General features: G+C 45.5%; 1 protein-coding gene across 3 annotated transcripts; it reads right to left on the bottom strand.

Moving 5' to 3' along the window:
• Positions 1–5,751: 5,751 nt before the first annotated feature.
• PEX5 (peroxisomal biogenesis factor 5) lies at positions 5,752–23,119 on the bottom strand. Of its 3 annotated transcripts, XM_022577485.3 has the most exons (16): positions 22,954–23,119; positions 22,198–22,360; positions 21,846–21,881; positions 21,449–21,581; positions 21,098–21,229; positions 15,309–15,414; positions 14,705–14,795; positions 14,193–14,303; positions 13,838–13,930; positions 13,353–13,472; positions 9,192–9,335; positions 8,919–8,989; positions 8,313–8,525; positions 7,900–8,065; positions 7,388–7,545; positions 5,752–7,197 (listed from the first exon to the last, which is right to left on the bottom strand). In XM_022577485.3, exons 2-16 carry the CDS (start codon positions 22,342–22,344, stop codon positions 6,996–6,998), a joined length of 1,923 nt encoding a protein of 640 aa, XP_022433193.1. In that variant the 5' UTR covers positions 22,345–22,360; positions 22,954–23,119; the 3' UTR covers positions 5,752–6,995. The 3 variants fall into 3 exon arrangements, with proteins under 3 accessions (XP_022433193.1, XP_022433195.1, XP_089776370.1); XM_022577487.3 differs by lacking the exon at positions 14,193–14,303; XM_089920244.1 differs by lacking the exons at positions 13,838–13,930; positions 14,193–14,303.
• Between the last annotated feature and the right edge of the window lie 120 nt (positions 23,120–23,239).

The raw sequence follows: 23,239 nt of genomic DNA, 5'->3' as shown, positions 1-23,239 counted from the left end.
CAGTATTGTGAAGACAGGCAGTCTGACTCTGGAGTCTGTGCTCTTAACCTCCACTCCTTAGCAATCCTGGGTGAATGGTTTGGGAAGCACAAGGCAACCTTGGAGCTGGTAGCAGAGCTGTTACTAAGGTTCTTTGGCGCCATCTGCTGTTGATCCAGGGTTGGCAGTAGCAAAGGGTCTGGATTCTCTCTAGCTGTTTTTTATTCCTCTTACTGGATCATCTGCATATGATGTTTTCTTCTTCTGTTGGATCATTTATTCAAACGAAGAGACTGAGATTAATTTATTCTCACTTAAACGATCATCCCTTGAACTGGTTGATTAAACTGGGAAGAATTAAAAGGCAGAGGATGACGACTCCAAAATGAGCTCACCTTTCTTTGAGTTTTGGAGCTGGTCTGACCTGTGCGTACCTTTAACCTGATCCAAAAAACTTGGAATTACTTTGGCTTTGACAACCATCAGCAAGTAAGAGAACTTCAAATATATAACAGTGGTGGTAGTCATAGTTTTTTCTGCACAGTGGCGGTTCCCAGATGTTGTCAGTGGCATCAGCACATATATTTTTTGAACCGATGAAGACTGTGTAATCAAATTCAGAGGAAAAGTGATCTAAGCTCTGTCCTCTTCAAATTTTTCAAAACTATTTGAAAATGTTGTCAAGTTAGATACACATTAATTCAACTTGAAACAAACAGTTTCTTTCTTTGTGACATTTAAGATTAAGCCAGCCAGCAGGCATCAGGCGTAGGTGTCCTCAAACTGCTAGGAAAGTTTTACTAGAATAGAACTTAGAGGAGAACAAAAGATACAGCCCTAGGTGGCAGCCTTTCGTCAAGACAAGGGGCCCACTGCCTTAAAGTGTAGGATAAATGTGTGATTTGCTAGAAATCCTAGGACAAGCTGTTTAAGTGTTTCATCCTGAGATTGTGGGTGGGGATTTTTCCCCCTGACTGAACTATTTCTTTTCTTTTCTTTGAAACACAAGGCTGCCTGTAATGGCTAATGTGACCAGACTTTAATTATTTTCATCTATTGTTTGAACAACTGGGATTTTGTTTCCCTATATGAGGGCCCAAGAACATTGAAAGAAATGAGTGAGTAGAGAATCTATGATTTCGGGACCCCAAGGGAACTCCAGCCTTTGGATTCAGAAGCAGCATCTGCAGTGACTCTGTATTTCTGGAGGAAGAAATGGGTACATTGAAAATGGAAACTGAATCACAGGTACCAAAACCAAGATAATGGTACCAGATTAAGAGATAAAACTACTAGGTATAAAATAGATAAGCAACAAGGATATATTGTACAACACAGGGAAATATAGCTATTATTTTGGAATAACTTTAAATGGAGTACAATCTATAAAAATATTGAATCACTGTGTTGTACTCCTGAAACTAATATTGTAAAGCAACTACAATTTAAATTTTGTTTCTAATTTAAAAAAAAGAAATGATAAATTGAACAAAACCCATTTGGGCATTTACCACTAGAGGAAACTTTGATCTAGATTAGTTTGCCTGTCTCTAGAATATTCTTAAAGGCCGGAAAGTGTCTCAATTGCTATGGATTCCTATTTAAGTTGATGTAAGAAAGACCATCAAGCAGTCTACATAAATCCTGGAAGAAATCTCAAAGGCTACTGTGGTAGATCACTGTAATATTGTCCTCAAAGAAACCATACTTCCTATATCCACATCTCTGTAATGTGTCACTTCTTCTCATCAAGAGACAAAGTCTATTTCTTCACACGCTTGAATGTGCATTTCACTTATAAGTTTGTAAAATAAATGATTTGCCTTGACCAATAAAATGTGGCAAAAGTGAGATTGTGTGAGCCCCAGAGACTGGGTCATAAAAGGTCCTATAACTCCTGTTGGTTCTCCTCTGACACCCTGACACCACCAAGCTGTGAAGCCCAGTCTAGTCTACTGGAGAACATGAAACCACCTGGAGGAGAATTGAGGACCTGTAGCCAACAGCCAGACATGTTATGCAGATACCTGGGACACTGCAGTCCTAGATGGAACATCAGATGAAGCTGGCAGTCCCATGAGGGGGCCCAGGTAAGTACAGCAGAATCACTCAGACTGCCAACTCACAGAATCATGAGAAATAATCAAGCATTGTTGTTGTTTTAAGCTACTGAGTTTTGGGGTGTTTTTTTGCAGCCAAAGAAAATTAATACATCTCCCAAGAAAATCCAAATATCCAACCAAACTCTGAATGCTTTAAGTACACTAGCTCTTTAAGAAAAACTTTCCTATTTGGAAAACGAAAGTATAATCTTCATTGTCACCACTCTAATTTGCCCAAATATATTAAATATATTAATATCTCCTATGAACTAATAGTTCATAGGACTAAATTTTAAAATGATGAGATTTTCTACTTGCAAAAGGATTTTTCAAATGAAACACTGAATTTCTTTGAATTACAAACCCCTTGGTTAAAAGTAAATGCCACACTGACAAAAAGGAAAAAAAATTAAATATATATGGATGAGTGTGTATAAAATAATAAATTCTTAATAAAAAATTAAACATTCTTATTCTCTAAAAAAAATTTTATCTAAAGTGTTTTTGGATGAGAATAAAAGAAATATTCCTTTGGTTTAATAACCTCAGGGTCCCTGCACTGTTACCAGAAAAACAACAGAAGAAATGCAAATGGACAATAAGCTAATGGTTAGGGATCATGAAAAGGTTGAAGAGAAACTAAAAATAAATACAAAAGATTCCAGGTCTAAATTCCTTTCAAATATATTGTTGCAAATTGAAAGATATTTTAAAACCTTCTTGTCCTAAAACTTAAAAACCAAAAAAATAGAAGTTATGATGGTAAAAATAAATATGAGAATTAAATTTTAATCCAAGTTCACTCTAATCAAAGTAAATTGATATGTGAATTTTAGACATACAGGATTTCTACATAGGTCTTTTTTTTTTTTTTTTTTTTTTTTGCGGTACGCGGGCCTCTCCCGTTGCGGAGCACAGGCTCCGGACGCGCAGGCTCAGCGGCCATGGCTCACGGGCCCAGCCGCTCCGTGGCATGTGGGATCCTCCCGGACTGGGGCACGAACCCGTGTCCCCTGCATCGGCAGGCGGACTCTCAACCACTGCGCCACCAGGGAAGCCCTGTTTTTTATGTATTATTTGTGTGAAAACTATTAAAACCCATTACAGTACAGTACTATATAGCCGACTGTGTTAGCTGGGTACCTAGGCTAACTTTGTTGGACTTAACGAACAAATTGGACTTATGAACACACTCTCAGAATGGAACTCATTCATACGCAGGGGACTTACAGTATTTGGTTCATTCAACAGGCATTGACTGAACTTTCATCTGTTGTGCAAACTGTGAGAAGTCAGAGGGAAGAGACAGCATGTCATGTCTAAGGAAGTGTATCAGTTTCATGATGAGGAGTTGGGGGTAAATGAAATGAGAAAAAAACAGGAAGCTATCACAGTAATTCACGAGAGGATGAACCCCTAAACAGAAGTAATAGCAAAAGTACAAAAACCAGAAGACACTTGTGGGCTTTACTGAGGGGGCAGACCCTGAAGAGCTGGGTGACTAAGGAGTGTTACAGGAAAATGAGGAGGAGGAATCCAGACCCACTCATAGCTTTCTCCTAATAAGTCTCCAGGAGCGCACAAAATGAGGAGCCACGTTGGGGATGAAGTTCCTGTTTTGAATTTGTTGAATTTAGGGTAGCAGGGAAACATCCAAGCAGAGGAGAGAGGAGATAAGTGTGCGATGTATCCAAAGCTGGGGCAGAGATCTAGGCTGGTCTGTTATCACCATTTAAATGGTAGTTACAGCCACAGGTGTGGATCAGGTCGACAAAGAACCATGCAAAGCAAGGAAAGGCCAAGAACAGAGCCTCAGGAACATCAGCACCTCAGGAGCAGGTAGACAGAGAGACACTTAAAGGAGACTGGGAAGCAGCTTAGGAGAGAAAATATCACAGAAGCAGGGGAGAGGATTTAAAGAAGAGAGTGGGAGACTTCTCTGGTGACGCAGTGGTTAAGAATCCGCCTGCCAATTCAGGGGACATGGGTTCGAGCCCTGTTCCAGGAAGATGCCACCTGCCGCAGAGCAACTAAGCCCACGAGCCACAACTACTGAGCCTGCGCTCTAGAGCCCGCGAGCCACAACTACTGAGCCTGCGCTCTAGAACCCGTGAGCCACAACTACTGAGCCTGCGCTCTAGAGCCCGCGAGCCACAACTACTGAGCCTGCGCTCTAGAGCCCGCGAGCCACAACTACTGAGCCTGCGCTCTAGAGCCCGCGAGCCACAACTACTGAGCCTGCGCTCTAGAGCCCACAAGCCACAACTACTGAACCCACATGCCACAACCACTGACGCCCATGCGCCTAGAGCCATGCTCTGCAACGAGAAGCCACCGCACCACAACGAAAAGTAGCCCCCGCTGGCCCCTCCCACTCTGACCAGCTCACGACAAAGGCCTTGCCTGACCACACTAACTGAAGGTGCTTATTTACTTATTTATTCCGTTGCTCCTTCAACTAGTACATCAGCCGTGAGAGTAGGGACCTTGTCTGCCTTCCGAACTGCATCCCTGGTACCCGACAGCACCTGGCACGTGATAGGGGCTCAGTAAATACTGGCTGAATGTGATGTGAATTCAAGAGGCGCTTGGACCTGACCACGCAAGGAAAGCATCCTCTTGGACACCTTCACGCCACCAAACACAGACAAAGCAGATCAACCTGGAGATTTTGCTTAAACCAGAAGTTAGCTCAACTCCTAAGCCATTTACCCAGCCAGGCTTTTTTCCTTCTTGTATCTCCACTCCAGAAACTGCTGCATCAGCCTGCCCAGCCCACTCCCAGGCCCGCGGGCCCTGCACCACTGGCCTTCAGAGCCCCAGGTGGTGGCAACGGATGCCCTCCTCCCCGTGATGTTTTCTTTTCTATGAAAGTATTACACACAAAGAAAATTTGTAAATTACAGAGACGTATGACAAAGAAGGGGGGAAATCGCTCATAATCCTGATACATTTAACATACTGGGAATTTCCTTATTCTCTTTCCAAGGCACTTCCTTCTTGAGATAAAAACTGTAAAAAGTTTGCTAAACTTTTCTTCTCATTATATTGTTAGCATTTATTGCCATTGGAAATTGTTCCATAAATATAATTAAATAGCTTAATAATATTTCACTGTCTGGATAATTACTGAACCAGTTCTCCTTTAGACATTTTAAATTCTAACATGGCCATGGACATTTATCTCCAAACATAAATATTCATATTTTTAAATTTTTCCCCAGGGTAGAGACCCATCTTGATATGTCTCTTGAGAGCTCCTGATAGAAACCAGGTAGAGCCAGCACTGAAATGCTGGCATCTCAATGCCCTAGGCATTGAAGAAACTACAGAAGTCCTCCCATGTAATAATTCGTAATAAAAAATAGCAAACAATTACATCACACCCCATATTTTCCTGTATAGAAGTAACACAAATGTAAAAAATGCATGATTGTCAAACACCCGTCTCCTGCTAAACCATCAGTCCCATGAACACAGGGACCTGGACCACCATATTCACATACCTCGCATATAGCAGGTGCTGAGTAATTACTTGGTAGACAGATGGGTAATCAATGTACCAATGAGAATATGAAAGATAAATCGAGAAAAACTGTTGAACACCAACCTCCAAACAGCAATTCCCCTCCCACCATCCCAACTGCACACCCAGTAGCAGGACTCAAAGCCATGTCTGTTCCATTTATTCCTCATACAAATATTTTACAGTTTTATTTTTTAAATCATTTACACATATTCATACAAAGAAAAATAAATTTTAGGATGGAAACTGGGGACCACGGTAGTTTTAAAAAAAAATCTGACCATTAGCTACCTAAGACAAGGCAAGAGGCTTCACGGCCACTTCAGTCATTTCTGGGCTTGGTGCATCTCCCCAGCAGAATCCGAGCTGCTCACTCACTTACCCTCAGCCTTCACCTTGTGGAGGTGATATGGGGGAAGGGGATTTTTCGACCCTCCCCCCTACAAACATTTCAAGGACAGCAAAGGCTCAAGGTAACACTGAACCTTCTCTCTGCCAGGAATCTGGCAAGACTGCAATTTCTGAACCAACTTTCCAGAAGAGCTAGCTCAATTCCTACTCACAGGTCTTTCTAAGAGGAGGGGGATGGCTGCACTCAGGACATTCCTCGTCCCACCTGCTCTGTCCTCCCTCCACAGGCCCCCAAGCCAGAGCCTTTGACCTGAGCCCATGTGGTCCCTTCGAAGCTCATTCCACAATGAGGCTTCCTCTCCCCACACCCAAACACTCTGTAGCAACTTAACCCCGGCAGCCCCTGAGGACCCCTATGGTAATGACGCCCATTACTGCGTGCAGCATTATCCAGGGACTCTGAGCTATAGCCAGGAGAGGTCCAAGAATGACAGAACTACGAGCACCCCTAAAACCTCAGCTCTGCTGAGCCAAACCAACATTTAAATCACACAGGCCAACTCCTAACACGTCCCACCCTAGATACAGTCATCACAGAGGTGCTTGATAGAACCTGCCACATACCACTGCGCGAGGAGGCTGGACTATCATCAAGTCCCAGTAAAAGGAGAAAGGAGGGGGAGGGCAGACGCTACAAATGTGGTAGACCCCATCAGAAACGGCAGCAGATGACAACCTGTATCTCTGGGTCCTTCCCAAAAAGCAGCACCAAGAAAGGGCGTGATGAGCAGAGAGATCTGGAGCTGCATGGACAGCCCTTGAATTACCAAGGGACTCCAACAACACAGCTCATCTTCCTACAATTATGCAGGAACTAGAACCCAGACTACCCACCCCTACACTGAGGCAGCTCCTGAGAGGCAGTACCGCTTGTGGCCATCAGCCCACCCCCTTGGTAGGCCCATTTGGGGAGAGAGGATCACATCCAGAGCAGGCACCCCTCCAGGCAAACACTCGCAGGGCAGCCCATCCCACTGTCATTGGGGCAGGCCGAACATCGCTAGGAGGGTGGACAGATCCCGGGCATCAGCCGCCCCATAGGCGTTGCTCTGGCCTAACATAGACAAGGCTAAACGCAGGGTGCTCCAGATGTTCTCCGACATGGCACCCCCTTCGCCCCGGGGGCCCCGGCTTTTCCTCTGCATGTTCAGGGCCTCCAAAAAGTGTTCCACCGCCTCACTGCAAGGGAGAAGAATGAGAGCTGGTGAGCAGAACACCAGTGGAAGGAGGTAGGCGAGCTGGCATGGGGAGAAAGCAAGCCGGAGCTCGCGGTCAAATAACAGGATCAGAGAATGAGGAGCCGGGGCCAAAGGCAGGGAGTTCATTCATTCATTCATTCATTCATTCATTCGTCAGCAGATCCTCTCACCGGTGGGCCCCGAGGTTGATGCAGCTGATACCCAGGTTGTAGCGGGACCGTATATAGCCAGGCTGGAGCTCGAGGGCCCGACGGTATGCGGCCACTGCTTCCTCACTCTGGTTTCCATTGGCCAGGGTGGCCCCTAGCTTATTCCACAGCAAATAGTCCTAAGATAGGGATGGACAAGGGTTACAAACAGGAGCCAGGCTCAGATCAAATTCTGCCTGACCTCCCCCTGGCTCCCCACTCTGTTTCTCTAACGCATGTTACGATTCCCCTCCTGTCTCCACAGGTCACTGTGTGGCCATGACGTTGTGACCACGGCATAACCACTCACCCCCCGCAGACTCCCCTAAGCCCAGACGACCCTAGACTCCCGCTCTTCTTTTCCCAATTCTCCCAAGGCAACCAGTACATGGAACACTGGAATGAAATATCCCATGACTCCGAAGGTCCCAACAAACGATTCCTCCATAAGGTATAGAGTCCTGTCCTATCTCCCTTCCTCCCCTGAGGCTCACATTGGGACGAACGCTGAGGGCGGCTGTGAAACAGTCCACTGCCTTGTCATACTCCCCACTCAGGTTGAAGAGGACTCCCAAGCCACACTGCACATCAGGGTCAATGGATGTCGGGTCCAGGCGCACAGCTGCCAGGAAGAGCTCTTTCACTTCGAGAAACAGGGAGCTGGACAAGGAAGAAAAAAAAAATGCAAAAAAGCAGGTGGGTGGATACGTCTATATTCCTACCCCTCCCAAATAATCCTTTCACTAACCAATCATACCCCCAAGATGCGTCCATCTATCCTCCTTCCAATCCTGAGTCTTCCATCCCACTCTTAGACCCTGAGCCTCAATCTATCCAAAATTCTACAAGCCAGGTCCTCCTCCTACTCGGGTTGCCACTCGTCATCCCAGGAGGTCCCCACACTCACTCGGACAACAGAGAGCCCAGGACGCGCTTGCTGGGGCCCAGTCCTGCCCCGCTGGCCCCTTCTTCCCCGGCTGCCACCAGGTGGGCATAGGCTGGTGTGTAGCGCAGCCAGTCTCGCAGGGTCTCACAGGCCTGCCGCTGCAGGGACTCGTTGGTGAAGCTTACAGCCAGCGCCATCAGTGCCGTCCGGTTGTCTGGCTTTAGCTCTAGGCACCTGTTTGGACAGAGACGGGCAGAGCTGGTCTCTGAGGTTGACACTACGCCTATCAGCACCCCGGGAGCCAAGCCAAGCTTCAGAACGCAGAGGTACCTGCCAACTGCCTCAGTTAAGGTGCGAGGAATCCTCTACGGGTGGGTTATTAATAAAGTTACAGTCCTGAGAAAACGGAACATTTCAGCAGCCAAGGAACCAGCCAGGGTCCCACAAATAAAACCAAAAGCCGAGGAACGAATGGAGCCAGTTATCTCCAGACTCACCCCAAACCTTAGAGTTTCATCATGAGAAAACACTCGTGTTAGTAGGCAGAAAGAAGAGTGGGCTCTGTCATTCTAAAGGTTATTTATCGAGCCCGGGGACCACCCTGCCCCCACCCTTCAGTGTACTCACCGCCGCAGTGCGCTGATGGCTAAGAGCTCTTGCTCATTCTCCGCCTGGGTGGTCCCCAGGTACTGCCAGGCCTAGAGAGAAGTTGCCAGGTTTCGTCACCCCGGTATTCACCTTCCCACCACTGCTTCCTCTGCTCGCCCCACCCACCACCTCACTCTCAGAACCCGACCAGGCTGTCGCCTGGGCCCTAATCCATCGGCACCACCCTTAAGGGCCTCCCTCAAAACTGGAGGGAGCGCCTCTCATCTGAAGTCAGAAGAACGAGCTGCTCACTTCCATGTGCTTGGGGTCCTGCTGCACAGCCGCCTCGAAGAGCAGGGCAGCGTTCGGCAGGTCCCCCTCCTCAAGTCGCCGCAGCCCTTCCTCAAAAGGCTGGGGGTGGTCACGCAGGGGGTTCTCCTCCTCAAAGTGGTACCCCTACGAGGAAGGGAAGCCAAGTGAGACCCCATCCCGGAGGGGGCCATCACAGAGTAGCAGGAATGGGAGCTGACAACCAAGACTGACGTGGAAAAGAAGCTGAAGGCCTCCAAAAAGGTATCCGGATAAATGCTGGTAAGTTCTCCATGTCATAAAGGAGATCACCTACGACCACAGTGAAGAAATTCCGGGTCATGCCCACAGCAACTGGAAAGCCAGGCAAACTCTGATCCTAAAATGAGCTGGGATTAAGCTCATTTTAGGAAGTTTTGATCAGCCGGTGTTTCCACATCCTTGATCTCTCATTACTGGACAGAGCACATTTCTTAACAGGATCTGCTTACAGTAATGAGATAAGTTCTCTTTAGCTATTCAAGGGGCATTTCTTGTTATCCTGCAATAGTGTGATAATCTATAAAGGAAATGCAATTTGGAGTCAGAGGCCCTGCTATTCAAATGCAACTCTTACCCAGCTCACGGAGTCCTGTGCACACTGACTGGACAGCATGTGTTCAAGCACTTTGAAAATTTTAATTTATTCCCCAATTTCATTCTTAAAAGTTATTAATATTAATCTGTATCTGATAGTAAATTAAAGCTAGGTTCCAAAATCCTGAGGGCAGAAAACGCTTCAGAAAGACCAGTCCTCTTCTAGCTGAGGCTTTCTCATTTGAGGGAAGTTATGATGCTCTATGCAGAGCTCTGTCCCCAGGGCTTCCACGTAGGCAGAGAGGTGTTAAGATAAAAATGGGTCCCTAGTAAGCGTGTGACTTGGGACAAGGGAATAAAATGCTCCTTTTTGGAGAGTAGTGGTTACCATCACAAAACAATACCCCAGAATGAACAGGAGATGCAAAATACAGGGCAGGGCCCTTTCTAAACGCAGTTAAGGACAAATCAGAATGAAACTGTACGAAATAAAGACATGAGTGCGGCCCTTCTTCACTACCATTGTGAAACTGCTCAAGAACCAGAAACGCTTAAATCTTGCCAGCAAAGTTCTAAACCATTATAAGTAATCTGCAAATTATTTGTAACAAATAAAAATTAAATAATTACAATGGGGATTTAAGAAGAGAGACATACAGGAGATGGATTTGGGATACATGTATAAAAAGAATATTCACGTTGAGAATAGGTAATGTTCCTGGGACACCTCCGTGCAACAGGAAAACTCAGAAGATAGGAAAGGACCCTAGAACAAGGATCAGCAAGGGGCAGAGGATAAATATTTTGTCACAACTACTCATCTCCACCAGAGCAGTGAGAAAGTAGCCACAGATGATATGTAAACAAGCATGGCTGTGTTCCAATAAAACTCTATTTATGGACACTGAAGTTTGAATTTTATCAATATATAATTTTCACAAATTATTACTTTTCATTTTTTTAAAACCATTTAAAAATGTTAAAACCATTCTCAGCTCACGGGCCATTAAAAAAAAGAAAAAGGTGGAAGGACAGATTTCCCATGGGCCACAGTTTGCCAGCCCCACCTAGACTATTAGAGTTCCACAAGATAAAGCCTTCTGCATTCACCCTCGACTATTGCCCATCCTCAATCCATGTTTTAAGCCACCCCATAGGAAACAGATCACTGTCACCTATAACACAATTTCCTAATGAAAGTAATTCCTGCCTCTCAGAGCTACTGAGAGCATCAAATGAGAATACCTGCCACAGCCTTACCAAAAAGCTTAAAATACTATGTGTGAATAGGTATTACCCCTAGCAGACAATGCAACAAACCAATTCCATCATGTTGCAACCACAGGGTTCTCTAAGTATGCTCTTGTCTGCGTTATCTATCCTCCTTGAGATTTTATCAATTGCTGATCAGAGAGGAATTTTTCAAAAGTAGAATATTTGTATAGATGAAAAAAAAAAGAGAGTCCTCTGGAGGAACCTTTAACAACCCACAGGATGCAGGATAAGCTTGGAACCACTGCTGCATCTTAAAAAGTCTAATCCAAGCCATTCATCAGGTCTGATCCATCGTCTGGTCTGCTCAAAATTTCATAGGATCATACTGCAAAAATAGGATCACTACTAAGTAGAGTGTGTCCCATCACAGAAATTTCTCCTTCACGCTAACAGTATACAGTATCATATCTGCTCCAGCTGTAGGTGTAGCCTTGAAAATTTAAGGATCATGAATAAAAAATACGACATTCAGATACCCATGAATTTACCTGACAGAGTCAGATCAACATTTGAAAAATAAAAAACAAGTACTATTGACACATAATTTATTAACAGTTTAACAAAAGGCAGACAAAATCTGGAACCTTAATGCAAATGTTTCTAATCCTAATTTTGCAATATCCCAAGGTATCAATGATATCAAAGTAGGGTTCAAAGATCTAAAAACATAATGATGTTTTTAGGTTTTGAATTAAAGAATTTATTCCAACTATCATGTCATTAATACAGAAGTAAAAAATGCGAGGAGGTGCTGCTCATATGAAGTTAGAGCTATGTCTATACTTATCAAAAACCAGGAAAAAAATTTGTTTTAATTATTTTTATTTATTTTTTGGCTGTGTTGCATCTTCATTGCTGTGCACGGGCTTTCTCTATTTGTAGCGAGCGGGGCTACTCTTCATTGCAGTGCACGGGCTTCTCTTTGCGGTGGCTTCTCTTTTTGCGGAGCACGGGCTCCAGGTGCATGGGCCTCAGTAGTTGTGGCACATAGGTCAGTAGTTATGGCTCACAGGCTCTAGAGTGCAGGCTCAGTAGTTGTGGTGCACAGGCATAGCTGCTCCGTGGCATGTGGGATCTTCCCGGACCAGGGATTGAACCCGTGTCCCCTGCATTGGCAGGCGGAGTCTTAACCACTGTGCCACCAGGGAAGTCCCAGGAAATTTTTATCTAAACTTTATACCTTGCCATTTGTAAGTCGACAGGGCCTGTGCAACTTATCAAGTGTCTATTATAAATTAACAAAAGTATTATCTCCAGGTATTTCCTTCAGTTCTTCCTCATCACAAGTCTATAGAAGAAACTCTTACTATGGAAAAACCAGAGGATGGGGTCCCAAAAGGTAAGCTCCCTTTTCTATTATATCACAGAACAACTCTCAGAAAGTCAGGCTGGGATAATAAACAAAATCATCTTTTTCCTAGTACTAAGATTTTCATTGGTTTTTAAATCCTAGCCTTTTCTAAGTTATCTTGAACTCTGTTCTTCTCTATCTTCGCAAGATCTACCTCCAGAATCCTGGCCCTCTAGTTCTAGCCCCAACCAGGTCTGAGCTGAGAAAAAGACACCACTGATCACCTCCCCAGTTCCTGTTTTGCCTTTTTCAAAACCAAGCAATCTCTCCCTCCCCAATCATGCTTCAACTCACAGCTCAATTATTACCCACATGTCCGAATGCCCCACAACCCGCAAGCAGATTTTTTTCACAGTGATACCCCGATATAACATATGCTTCTAAGGCAACAGTATATACTACATGCAAAATTCAATCATTCTTCACCACTGACTTCTGGGAAATTTTCTTAGCATTTGAATTATTTAATACAATTCTTTGAAAATACCCTAAATTGGGGGCAAGTGGTTAGTACCTACAGGAAGAGATCAGAATCTAAAATAAACTTGTGAGTTAAAAAAGTAAATAGATACTAAGGTGGAGGGCAGAGAGATGGCCTACCACCTACCACTCTCTACCAAAGGAGCTATCAATCTTCTTAAAATGTTTTCAACCAACCCCCAAAGCAAGGCTCCTTCCTCTGTGCTCTTACTGCATCGTGTGCAAACCTCTACTCTAGGTATTTTGTCGCTTACTGTTGTTATTTGACAAGGGTAGTCTATTATCATTAACTTCTATATCCCAAGAATAAAGCATACTCTCAATAACTGGAGGAGCGCAGGGGCAAGGGAATAATTCAGGCTGCCTTTCACGGAAAGGGGCTCAAGAAAATAATTACTTAAAAGTGGGTACCCTTCAGATTCAGGATTAAAGGAGAGACAATAAAACAAGGAAATCCTGCAGTCTGAAAAACTAGTTCTTACCTTATCGTAGGAAGCAGACGTGAGGTCGTCATAGTCAGAAAGCCAGGGGTGGGCCTCAGCATCCCGTTTGGCCATCTCCTCCAACTCCGCCTGCAACTTGTCCCAGAAATCGACCTCAGACTGTAAGGAAGGCAAGGCAGACAGAAACAGGAGATTCATTATGAGCACCCCGCCCCACCCTTAGTTCCACCAAGATGGAGTCCCTATGGCAGTAGTTGTTTAATGTCAATGTGTTTAAGATCACCTGAAGAGCTTCTTTTCATGCAGGTTCCTAGATCCTACCCCCAGGTTCTGACTCAGTAGTCTGTGGTGCCCAGGGATTTGCATTTCTGATAGGCAACCACCCCATCCCAAGCAATTCCGACAGAGAGAATCCAAGAACGCTATGAAATACAATGTTCACCCAACTCTGATGTTAAGACACCCACTCTCTCCAAAGAAGTGTTTTCTCTTGGACTGGTTACACCTGTACTAGCTGCTCTCACCTCTATAGCTGACTTGGCTCGTTCAAACTCCATATCAAGAGCAGATGTGTTCACTGGTCTTGTGAACTGGTCAACCCAGGCCTCTGAAGTACCCTGTGACAAAGAAGGATGGTCATACCACCACCACCAACTTTCCACCCACTAAATGTCAACTAAATACCCATTAGACACCACCAACCTGGGCACTTCTGAGAAGAACGTTCTCAGAATCTCTTTCCCACCCACTCAGGACCTGGATGCTACCAAACAAGCTGGCAATAAGATCCCTTCCCCATCTGGGACCACTGAACACTGAACCCACGGCCGAGGGCACCAGCCGGCTCTGAGGTAGGACTGGGAGGTGACAGTGTCCTACCTGCTGCTGAATAAACTCTGCTGCCCACTGCTCTGCCTGAGCTCGGCCCGACCCTGCGCCGGACTCCAGGGACACCTGCCCCTCGCCAATCTGCCGCACGAATTTCAGGAACTGGGGCACAGAGACACACACAGGCCACTTGGGAGAGGACTTCCGGGTGTGCCCTCTCAACCACGCCCAGAGAAGCCTGCACTTACCCCTCCCCCTGGCCATCTCTAGCTACAGACAAGATAGGCTAAAGACCCTGGAAAAAGCAGAGAGCAAAAAGAAAGGGATTTCTGGCTCGAGAGATCTGAGAAGGCACAGAAAAGACAAAGGGTTAGTAGGCAAGGAAACGAGGGCAAGAATACTGGAAGAAGAGGCAGGGTCGTAAGTCTCTGTTCTCCAGACAGGGAGGAGTGGACCTCGGATCTCACCTCTTTCGCCTTAAACTAAACTGGGGTCAGAGAAGCAGGACTCCTGAGTTCTCAGACCAGCTCTGCTGGGCAAAGCAGCAGCGGGACGTGGCTCACCTCAGAGTTAGCCAGCTTTGGGTCATCCACCTTGGCCACAAAGTCGCTGGCCGTGTGCTGCAGGTCCTCCTCAGGCTGGTATTCATCATACCTGGGACAGGTGAGGACTCGCTCATTTTACATGTTAGTCTGCCACATCCTTCCCCACTCCCAGCCCATGGCAGTTACAGTTCTCATCGGGGAACAGAGAGGGTAACACTACTCCTCTCTCTGGTTGAGGACCTACTAATTTCAATTTACATTAAAGAAGGACATTTGGGCAGGAGTGGCAAAGCACTAGCTACATGCTTTCACCTCTCTCTTTCCCAAACGCGTCTTTCCAGAGAGAAGGAATAGACAGTTGCAGGCTCCAAATTAAAAGGGGAACAGGGTGCATAAGATAAAGTTACAAACTTTTGGTAGGACAGTTAGGATTCTCGACTCGATTATATTTGAGACATAAATGAATCGGGGTAATAATACAAGTGGAAACCTTAGAGCAGAAAATGAAGGGATTGCAACTTGGTTTAAGAATGTGGATAGAGGAGCTTGGTAGAGGGGAGCAGGAAAACTGTCCCACACTCCTTCCACAGGGAGCCACCCCGAGCGAAGTGGCTGGACTCACCAGCGAGCAGTGGCAGCTGTCCCCTCTGGTTCTCCCAGCCACAGCTTCTCCTCTGACTGCTCCAGGTATTCCTCAGCCCAGCGGGCCGGGGACACAGACAAAGGGTCTGCAAGGAGCAGAGAGGTGGGGAAATCAGTGAGGGATCAGGAAAGGGAGAATATTAACTTAACCAAGTCAAAGCAGAATCCCTCAGAGACCACTGGTCAAAAGAAAATACTACTAAACTTGCAACATCCAACCTGCTCCCAAGGGGCCTAGCGCAGGTGTTTACTGAACTGGGGACAGGAGACCAAATAAGGAGGCTCAGGAGAGAAGTAGGGACCAAACCCCTTTGTTTGAAGTGCAAGAGCCCTCACTAAGAAATAGTGGGCACTGGGCCTCCACCTTCCTCAAAGGTACTGCAGGGACCCGGCAGGGAACCAGGGGAGAACACAGGAGCTCCCATTCTTTAACCAAACCTTGGTCTGTCCTCCATTTACAGAGTTCACACCCTCCCAACAAAAGAAGCCTCATAATTGGGAGACTGGGATCCACATATATACACTATTGATACTATGTGTAAAATAAATAACTAATGAGAACCTACTGTATTGCACAGGGAACTCTACTCAATGCTCTGTGGTGACCTAAATGGGAAGGAAATCCAAAAAAGAGGGGGTATATGTATATGTACTGCTGATTCACTTTGCAGTACAGTAGAAACTAACACAATATTGTAAAGCAACTATACTCCAATAAAAATTAAAAAAAAAAAAAGGAACCTCATATTTCATCCTAATATACCTACCAAGAGAATCTGAGAAGCAGAATGCTGGGCTAGAACTAAAGATACGTGAGTCCACTCTTCCCACTGGATTTTTTTTCATTATTTGAGATGTAACATGCAAACATGAAGGTACGTAAAGTGTACCAAACTTAGGTGAGCTGCTTCATTAATTTCTACCCGTGAACACACTCAAGCCACCACCACCCGGATCACGACATGGACCGTCTACAGCTCCCTCACAGGCTCCCGCAGGCCCGCACCCCCCGGGATAAACATTATTCTGAATTCTGTCACTGTTGACTGCTTTTGAGAGCTATGTTTTTAAGTCTAATTCCAGAAATTATCTTAGCAACTCTCATGAAAAAGGGCACTGCTGCAACATCAGGATAAACATATCAAATGAGGGTGCTGAACTTTTCTCAACCTCCAGGACTTTGCTCTTTACTATTCTAGGGCCAGGAAAACAAAAAAGTAATGACACAGATTAGTTAAAGGATTTAAAGGGACCCTAAAGAGTGAGTGCACGCAGAGAAGAATGGGTCGGCGTGTTCTTTCCTTCTGCTCTGCACCCATATCCTTACAAATGGTCATCCTGTCTCTGTCCCTAATTTGAAGATCTGTTACTGCTTTTAACACCAAGAAGGCAGGTTTACCTCCTCGGGATTCATATGCAACAGAACTTTCTATTCCATTTAACTGAGACTCTGCCTGAATAATTTCAACAAACTCATCTCAGCATCTGAGAAAATAATGTCAAAATCTGAAAAAGAAAGAAAAAAAAAAGATCAAGACTCACAGATTTCACCTGATCATAAATAATAAGTGATTTATTACTAATAAAATAAAAGATACGGTTGACAATATTTTTGATCACAGACTTGGTCTCTTAATTTCGAGAACTCCTAACATTTATATCAAGATTTCCCTCACTAGCTTTTACAAGCAACATTTCTCTTTCCTTTGCCCCAGCTAGACTGTTAGCTCAAGTATGGAGACCTAATAAGGAAATGCTTAATACCCCGTCCCATTCTGCTGAAAAATACCCAGCCCCCCCCTCCTCACTCTCCAGTCACTCCCTCTCAGCTAGAGTGTTTCACAAAAGCATATTCTGGCCAAAGGTACTCCACAAATTGCAGAGAGCACCATTTCTGTGAAATGCTCCTCTAAAGGACAAGCAGCAACAGAAAAAGTACAAAGCACCTGGACTTTAAAACAGACAAGAGGTAGTTTAGAAAACAGAATCCCAGAGATGAGTCATCCTCAAATAGCTGTAATTTGGTATTTAGCCATATTGGCCACAAGACTCAGGATTTTCTGGCATTGGGAACCTGCTCCAACAAAGAAGTCAAAATAAAATAACCGGAAGAATACTACCTGGCCTTCAAAATACTTTTTGAGAAATTCTTACAGAAAATCAGATTCATCTGGATCCCTGTGAGATGGAAGCAACTAAGTCCTGCTGGGTGGGAGGGACTGTCCTAGGTCACAGAGACCAGAGAGTGACAACCAACAACCTAGACACCAAACCTCTGATTCACAGTGTTCACCTGGCCTAGGTTCTCACTGTGTGTTCATCTAGGCACATCTACCCCAAGCTCAACAGTCAAAAACTCAGAACTTCCCACCTTTACCCATGAAAGTTTCCACATCCACTAAGTAACACAGTGATCAAGAATGCAGGTTCTAGGGTCAGGCTACCTGCACTCACATCCCAACTCCACCACTTATTCACTGTGAGTCTCCAGACAAGTTATCAACCCTCTAAGTTTCCAATTCCTTATCTATGGAGTAGATACAATAATAGCCACCTCACAGGGATTCTTGCGAAGACCAGATGAGATAATGCCTATGCAAAGCACAGAGTAACGAATATTAGCTATTATTATCATTACTGTCTGCTCAAGGCAAATCCATACAAAAGTGGAAAACATCACAATGAGATTATTATTCCTTTTATTCCATAGCCTCTTCCTCCGCCATCCAGGGCAGAGCTACTGCCAATCATCACCGGCTACTGCTGGCCATTGCCCTTCCTATCAAAGTACAGGCTTACCTCTCATAATTGTCATATGAACCCCACACACCATTTTAGCTGAGGCTGTCTAAACTCAAAACCCCTTAAAGATGCGTTTCTTCCCTAGAGCTGAGCAATCACAAGATGGACAATTATTTGGCGCAGAAGACTGGGGTGAGAGGGAGAAGCGGAATTCCATCAAGAAACATTTCAGACTAAAAAATGAACTTTATGTGGTACTGGAATAATTCTATATCTTGATTGCAGTAATGGTTATGCAAATCTACATATGTGATAAAACTATAAACATACAAATAAAGGCATGTAAAACTGGTGAAATCTAATAAGATCTGTGGATTGTACCAGTGGCAATCTTCTGTTGATATTGTACATAACTAACAAATGCAAAATGTCACCACCGGCGAAAACAGAGGGAAAGACACACAGAACCTTTCTGTACATTTTTTTGCAACTTCCAGTGAAACTATATTTCCAAATACAACATTCAAACAAGAAAAAAACTAAGCTTCAAGGTTCCTTTTAAACTAGATTCTAGAATCCTAACAATGGGGAGTTAAAAATAATAAAGATTTAAAGAATATAACCTTCTCTCAACTTGCAGTCTACTTATCCACAAAGAAATAGGTAACCTATATCACCACTATAATAATATCAGCCACAAATGTTATGAGGCTAGTATCCACGGGTTCCACATCCACAGATTCAACCAACCGTGGATGGAAAATATTCAGAGGGAGAGGGGCAGGGAAATTCTAGAAAGTTCCAAAAAGCAAAACTTTGAATTTGCCCCATGCTGGCGACTATTTACAAAGCATTTACATTGTATTAGATATTATAATAATCTAGAGATTTAAAGCATACGGGAGGGTAGGTTATATGCAAATATTATGCAATTTTATATAAAGGACTTGAGCAATTTTATATATAAAACTGCAATTTTATATAAAGGACTTGAGCATCCAGGATTTTGGTAACCACAGGAGTCCTGGACCCAATCCCCTGCAGATACCAAGGGATAACTGTACTAGAAAATCAATCCCCGTTAGCTCTTTCTCCCAGATCTCAATTCTCTCATTCAATAAATTCTGAAGGGCCACTACATACAAAGCAATATACTACTGCAACAGGACATTTATATGAAGGCAGATCCCACATAGCTCAATATCCCTTTCCAGCTTTCCATATCCCTGCCTCTGTGAAGCAGGCACAGTTCCACAAAAATGTACAGAACAGAGGGAGAGAGAGATCTCCCAAAGACCATTTAACAGGTAAGACAGGTCCAACATGTTTTTGTAAAGTAGTTTTTCATTTACAGGTTAAGGAAGATTTCAATGGCTCCAAGTGTTCATCTAATTTTAACAAAAATCTCATCAATCTCAATGCTTATAGTAGTGATGATTTTTTCCTGAATTATCAAAAATGACTGATGCCCATACATTATAACAGAAGTCTCCCTGCGATAAGAAACAGCACTTAAATCTAAGGTTTGTACAAAAAGCTGACTTTCAGTCTGGTGGCGGGTCTTTATTACAGCTCAGATTTTCCAGTTGGGCCAATTCCACACAGAAGATTCTCAATGACAGTGCAATGATTCTAAGTATGGAGGCTGGAGTCAGACAGACATGAGTTTGCATGTAATCTCTGTTACTGAATGATTTCAGACAGAGTATTAACCCTTCCAAATCTCAGTTTCCTTGTCTATAAAATGGGGGAGGAACACCTACCTTGTATTTCTGTGAAGCTCAACTGGCTCTGAGAATATAAAGTGCACAGAAACCAAGAACACCCATTGTTCTTCCTTAAACTCCAACTTAAAGGAGGGAAAGGGAGTCATGATAAAAGAGACCAACAGCTTTTATTAAAGGGGAGTTTTAGTTGTTACGATTTGGGGGTTTTTCTCTTGTGTGTGGAGGAAGCCCTGTCTTTAGGAGAATAAAAATGATTGGGGGCAGGGGGTACCAATTAGGTCCCATCAATCATGTCATGAAAATTCAGGAACTATGATGATGTGAGCGCCCTGAGAGGCCAGAATCTTTGCAACTTTCTCCCTTTATCTCTTTTGTGATTCTTGATTTCTTAAATTGGAAATAGGCTAACAGTGCTCTCTTTGAGAGCAATCAGGAAGAGCAAAGAGGAAGAGAATGCCCTTGCCCAGGCCTGTAATCAGAAAGGCCTGGGGGAGAAGAGTCAGTCCCCCAGGATGCAGTGAGCACAGACAACTCAAAGAGGGAAAATTAGGCTGGGACCCTGAAGAGCTTAAGTTGCAGGCCTGGCAGTATAGCATAATCGGTAAGCCCACAGACTCTGGAATCATTCAAACCCAGAGTCAAATCCCATCTCCACCACTTACAAAGCTATGACTCCTTGGGCAAATTATTTAACCTCTCAGCCTGTTTTCTTATCTATATACTAGGAATAATAACTACCTCAAGGGTTCTCAGGGGGATTAAATGGACAGTGCATTTAAAGCACGAAAACAAAGCCTAGAACATGGTTAAGTAAACATTAGCTCTTGTTATTAATTTTTATTATCATCATCAAGACCATATACTTCAGGCCTTTGAACTCCACAATTCCACTTTCCAAGGCTCTAACCCTGTTCAAGATGACTTAATGCCAGAATCCCAAGGGATGTGTTAAACATTTCTCTCTTCCTGGGCAACACTGCCATCCACCCAATCTGCGGATCCTCCCCACCAAACTACAGTACTAAAGTTCCAGATAACAAAGAAGAAAACCGAACTCCTCGTGTTCTCTCTCTCCTCAAAATCTCTTATCCAGTTCAAACTCACGCCTCTGTTTAATATAAGCTTCAATTCCCTGTTACCACCTAAGAGAAATCAGGCTCAGTGCCCTATAGAAAAGAGTCAAGAGTCCAGAAAGGTCATAAGCAGTTGAAATCACTCTATATCCTAAAATGAATGAGGGTAACAGCGTGGAACTTTGCATCACAGGCACCACTGTAGATCTTCCCATAAGAAGCCTCACCTGTAACTTCAGAGATGAACTCTTGGGACCAGTCAGTCTCATTGTAATCCTGAGTTACATCCACAGCGTCTCCAGCTGCAAGGAACTCCTGGGCCCAGTTCTCCGACAGGGCCAAGTCGGCCACACCAGGGGCTTAAGAGGGAGACAGAGAGAGAACTAAGGAAAATACCTATCATTCTATCATGCCTAAGGAACCCTGAGTGCACATGAAGACACTCTGTTCCTTTTGTCTCCTTCTGCATCTCAGTTCCTCAATACCAGCAGCATCTAAATACGGAATCCCCTTGTCCCTACCTGTACAGAAAATGGTGACCCCCGCCCCCCCAACCCAGAACCAGACTCTGGACCCACCTCTCTGGGGTGCCTGGCGGAAGTTTGACTGTTCAATCTCCTGCATCTCTGCCAGGAGGTCATCCATCTTGAAGGTCTGAGGGGCACGGGATACAAGTGGTGCATTCTGGTCCTGGAGGAATTCGGCCACCAACTGTCAGAAGAGAGGTGATGAAAGGAACCCAGCAAGAGACAGGGGCCCATTGGATGAGAGATACTAACATCAAACACAAGGAAAGGGAAACACAGAAACTATAGATTTGGAAACACTCAAAGAATACTTAAAAACAAGCAGGAGAGCTGAGGCAAATCTCATTTGATCAGGGAAGTCCGCAGACTGAAGTATGGATGAGCCCAGTTTAAAGGAAAAATACAATGGGCGAACGAAAAATGCGACAGAAAAGACTGGCATCTTTACCTCATCTTCAGAGGCTACCCCCAAAGGCTTAGAGACCTAAGACAAAAGAAAGAGAGACAATATGGTACAGTGGTGAAGACCACAGCCACACAACTCAGTTAACCCTGGGTTAAAATTTCAGTTCTTCCATTCATAAGGCAAGCCACAAAACTTCTCAAAGCCTCAGTTTCCTCATCTATAAAACGGTTGCCTTCGTCTATATAAAGACGTTCAATGTTTAATATAGTAAACACCCGTTGCGTGGCAACTATTATCATTTCCAACACAATAGAGACAGCAGTTATCCCAAAGTGTGCATCCGGACCCTCCATCCCAGGTCACAACTCGAGCTTTCCGCCTGAAGAATACTCACCGCCTCCGAGGCTGGGGCTCCTGGGGGCCAGGGGCCAGGCCTCAACCCCTCCTGCCGAAAGGCCTTGTCCTGGGTGAAGTGCCCGGCCAGCTTCATGAGCGGATTGGCACCCCCGCATTCCGCCTCCACCAGCTCCCGCATCGCCATGGTGACCGCCGGCTCTCTGATGGGCAAAGGTTTGGAACTGAGGTCCCAGAGCCAAACCCTTCCCCAACCCACAACTCAGCCCGGACCTGGGGGAGGCGGTTTTTGGCCGCTGGCCACTCTCCACTCCTGCGCCTTCTGCTACGGCCCCCACCTCTGCCAGGAGTCGGGGAGTCGCTGCCCTCCTGCCGCCCCCCTGGGCCTCTCCAGCGGCCTCCACGACTGCGGTCTCTGGCGGCGGGACAGGCGGCAGCCGCCCCCCACAAACGGGCCTGAACCCCAGGGGAGCGGGAGGACAATTCCGCAACTGAGCTGTACGGGAGCATTGGCCGGGCAAGGGAGAGGGGACACGCCGCGGGACCGTTAAGCCCAGTCCCCTACACCTGCAGTCACCAGGCGAGCACTGCTGGGGGCCATTCCCTCTCCGTAAATCACCTGAGCCCCTCCCCCTGCTCGGCCGGTCCCGGCCCACCCATCCCGCGCTCAGAGCACCCAGTCTCCCGCACCAGGGTCGCTGCTCAAGCTCCGCCCCCCGCGACCCGCGACGACACCGCAAGGGCTGCTGGAAGACCAGGAAGGTGTCCTCGCGCCCCCTCGGGGCCCGGCACTCACCACCGCGCGCGAAGCCGCACGACCCGCCGGGGTACCTGGCGCGGGCTGGAGGTGGAGCGGAGAAAAGGGGTTGGGGAGCCAGGGACTGGGCTCAGGCTTAAAGGGACCGTGACCGCCGCGCGACGGTCGCGGCCCTGCGGAAGCTGTTTGGAGGGGCGGGGCCTTAAGTCTGCGACGCAGCGTGATGGGAGGAGCCGTGGGTCTTAAAGGAGAAGTCTTGGAGCCTCGACTCTGCGAGCACTCGAAAGGATCGCGGACGCTACGACTTGTTTGATGGAAAGCTCAA

Source organism: Delphinapterus leucas, chromosome 11 (assembly GCF_059928025.1).
Source record: "Delphinapterus leucas isolate spDelLeu-1000000601 "Yukka" chromosome 11, BTC_Dleu_Yukka2, whole genome shotgun sequence".
NCBI lineage: Eukaryota > Metazoa > Chordata > Mammalia > Artiodactyla > Monodontidae > Delphinapterus > Delphinapterus leucas.
The sequence above is the reverse complement of the archived record's forward strand: the minus strand, read 5'-3'. Positions and strand labels throughout refer to the sequence as shown.

Excerpts from the sequence above, each read along its gene's own strand:
- PEX5 (XM_022577485.3), bottom strand. The coding sequence starts at position 22,344 with ATGGCGATGCGGGAGCTGGTGGAGGCGGAATGCGGGGGTGCCAATCCG. Across the intron at positions 14,304-14,704 it reads CAAAGCTGGCTAACTCTGAG|TTCCTGAAATTCGTGCGGCA; the intron begins GTGAGCCACGTC and ends TCTGTGCCCCAG. Across the intron at positions 13,473-13,837 it reads GAGCCAAGTCAGCTATAGAG|TCTGAGGTCGATTTCTGGGA; the intron begins GTGAGAGCAGCT and ends CCTTCCTTACAG.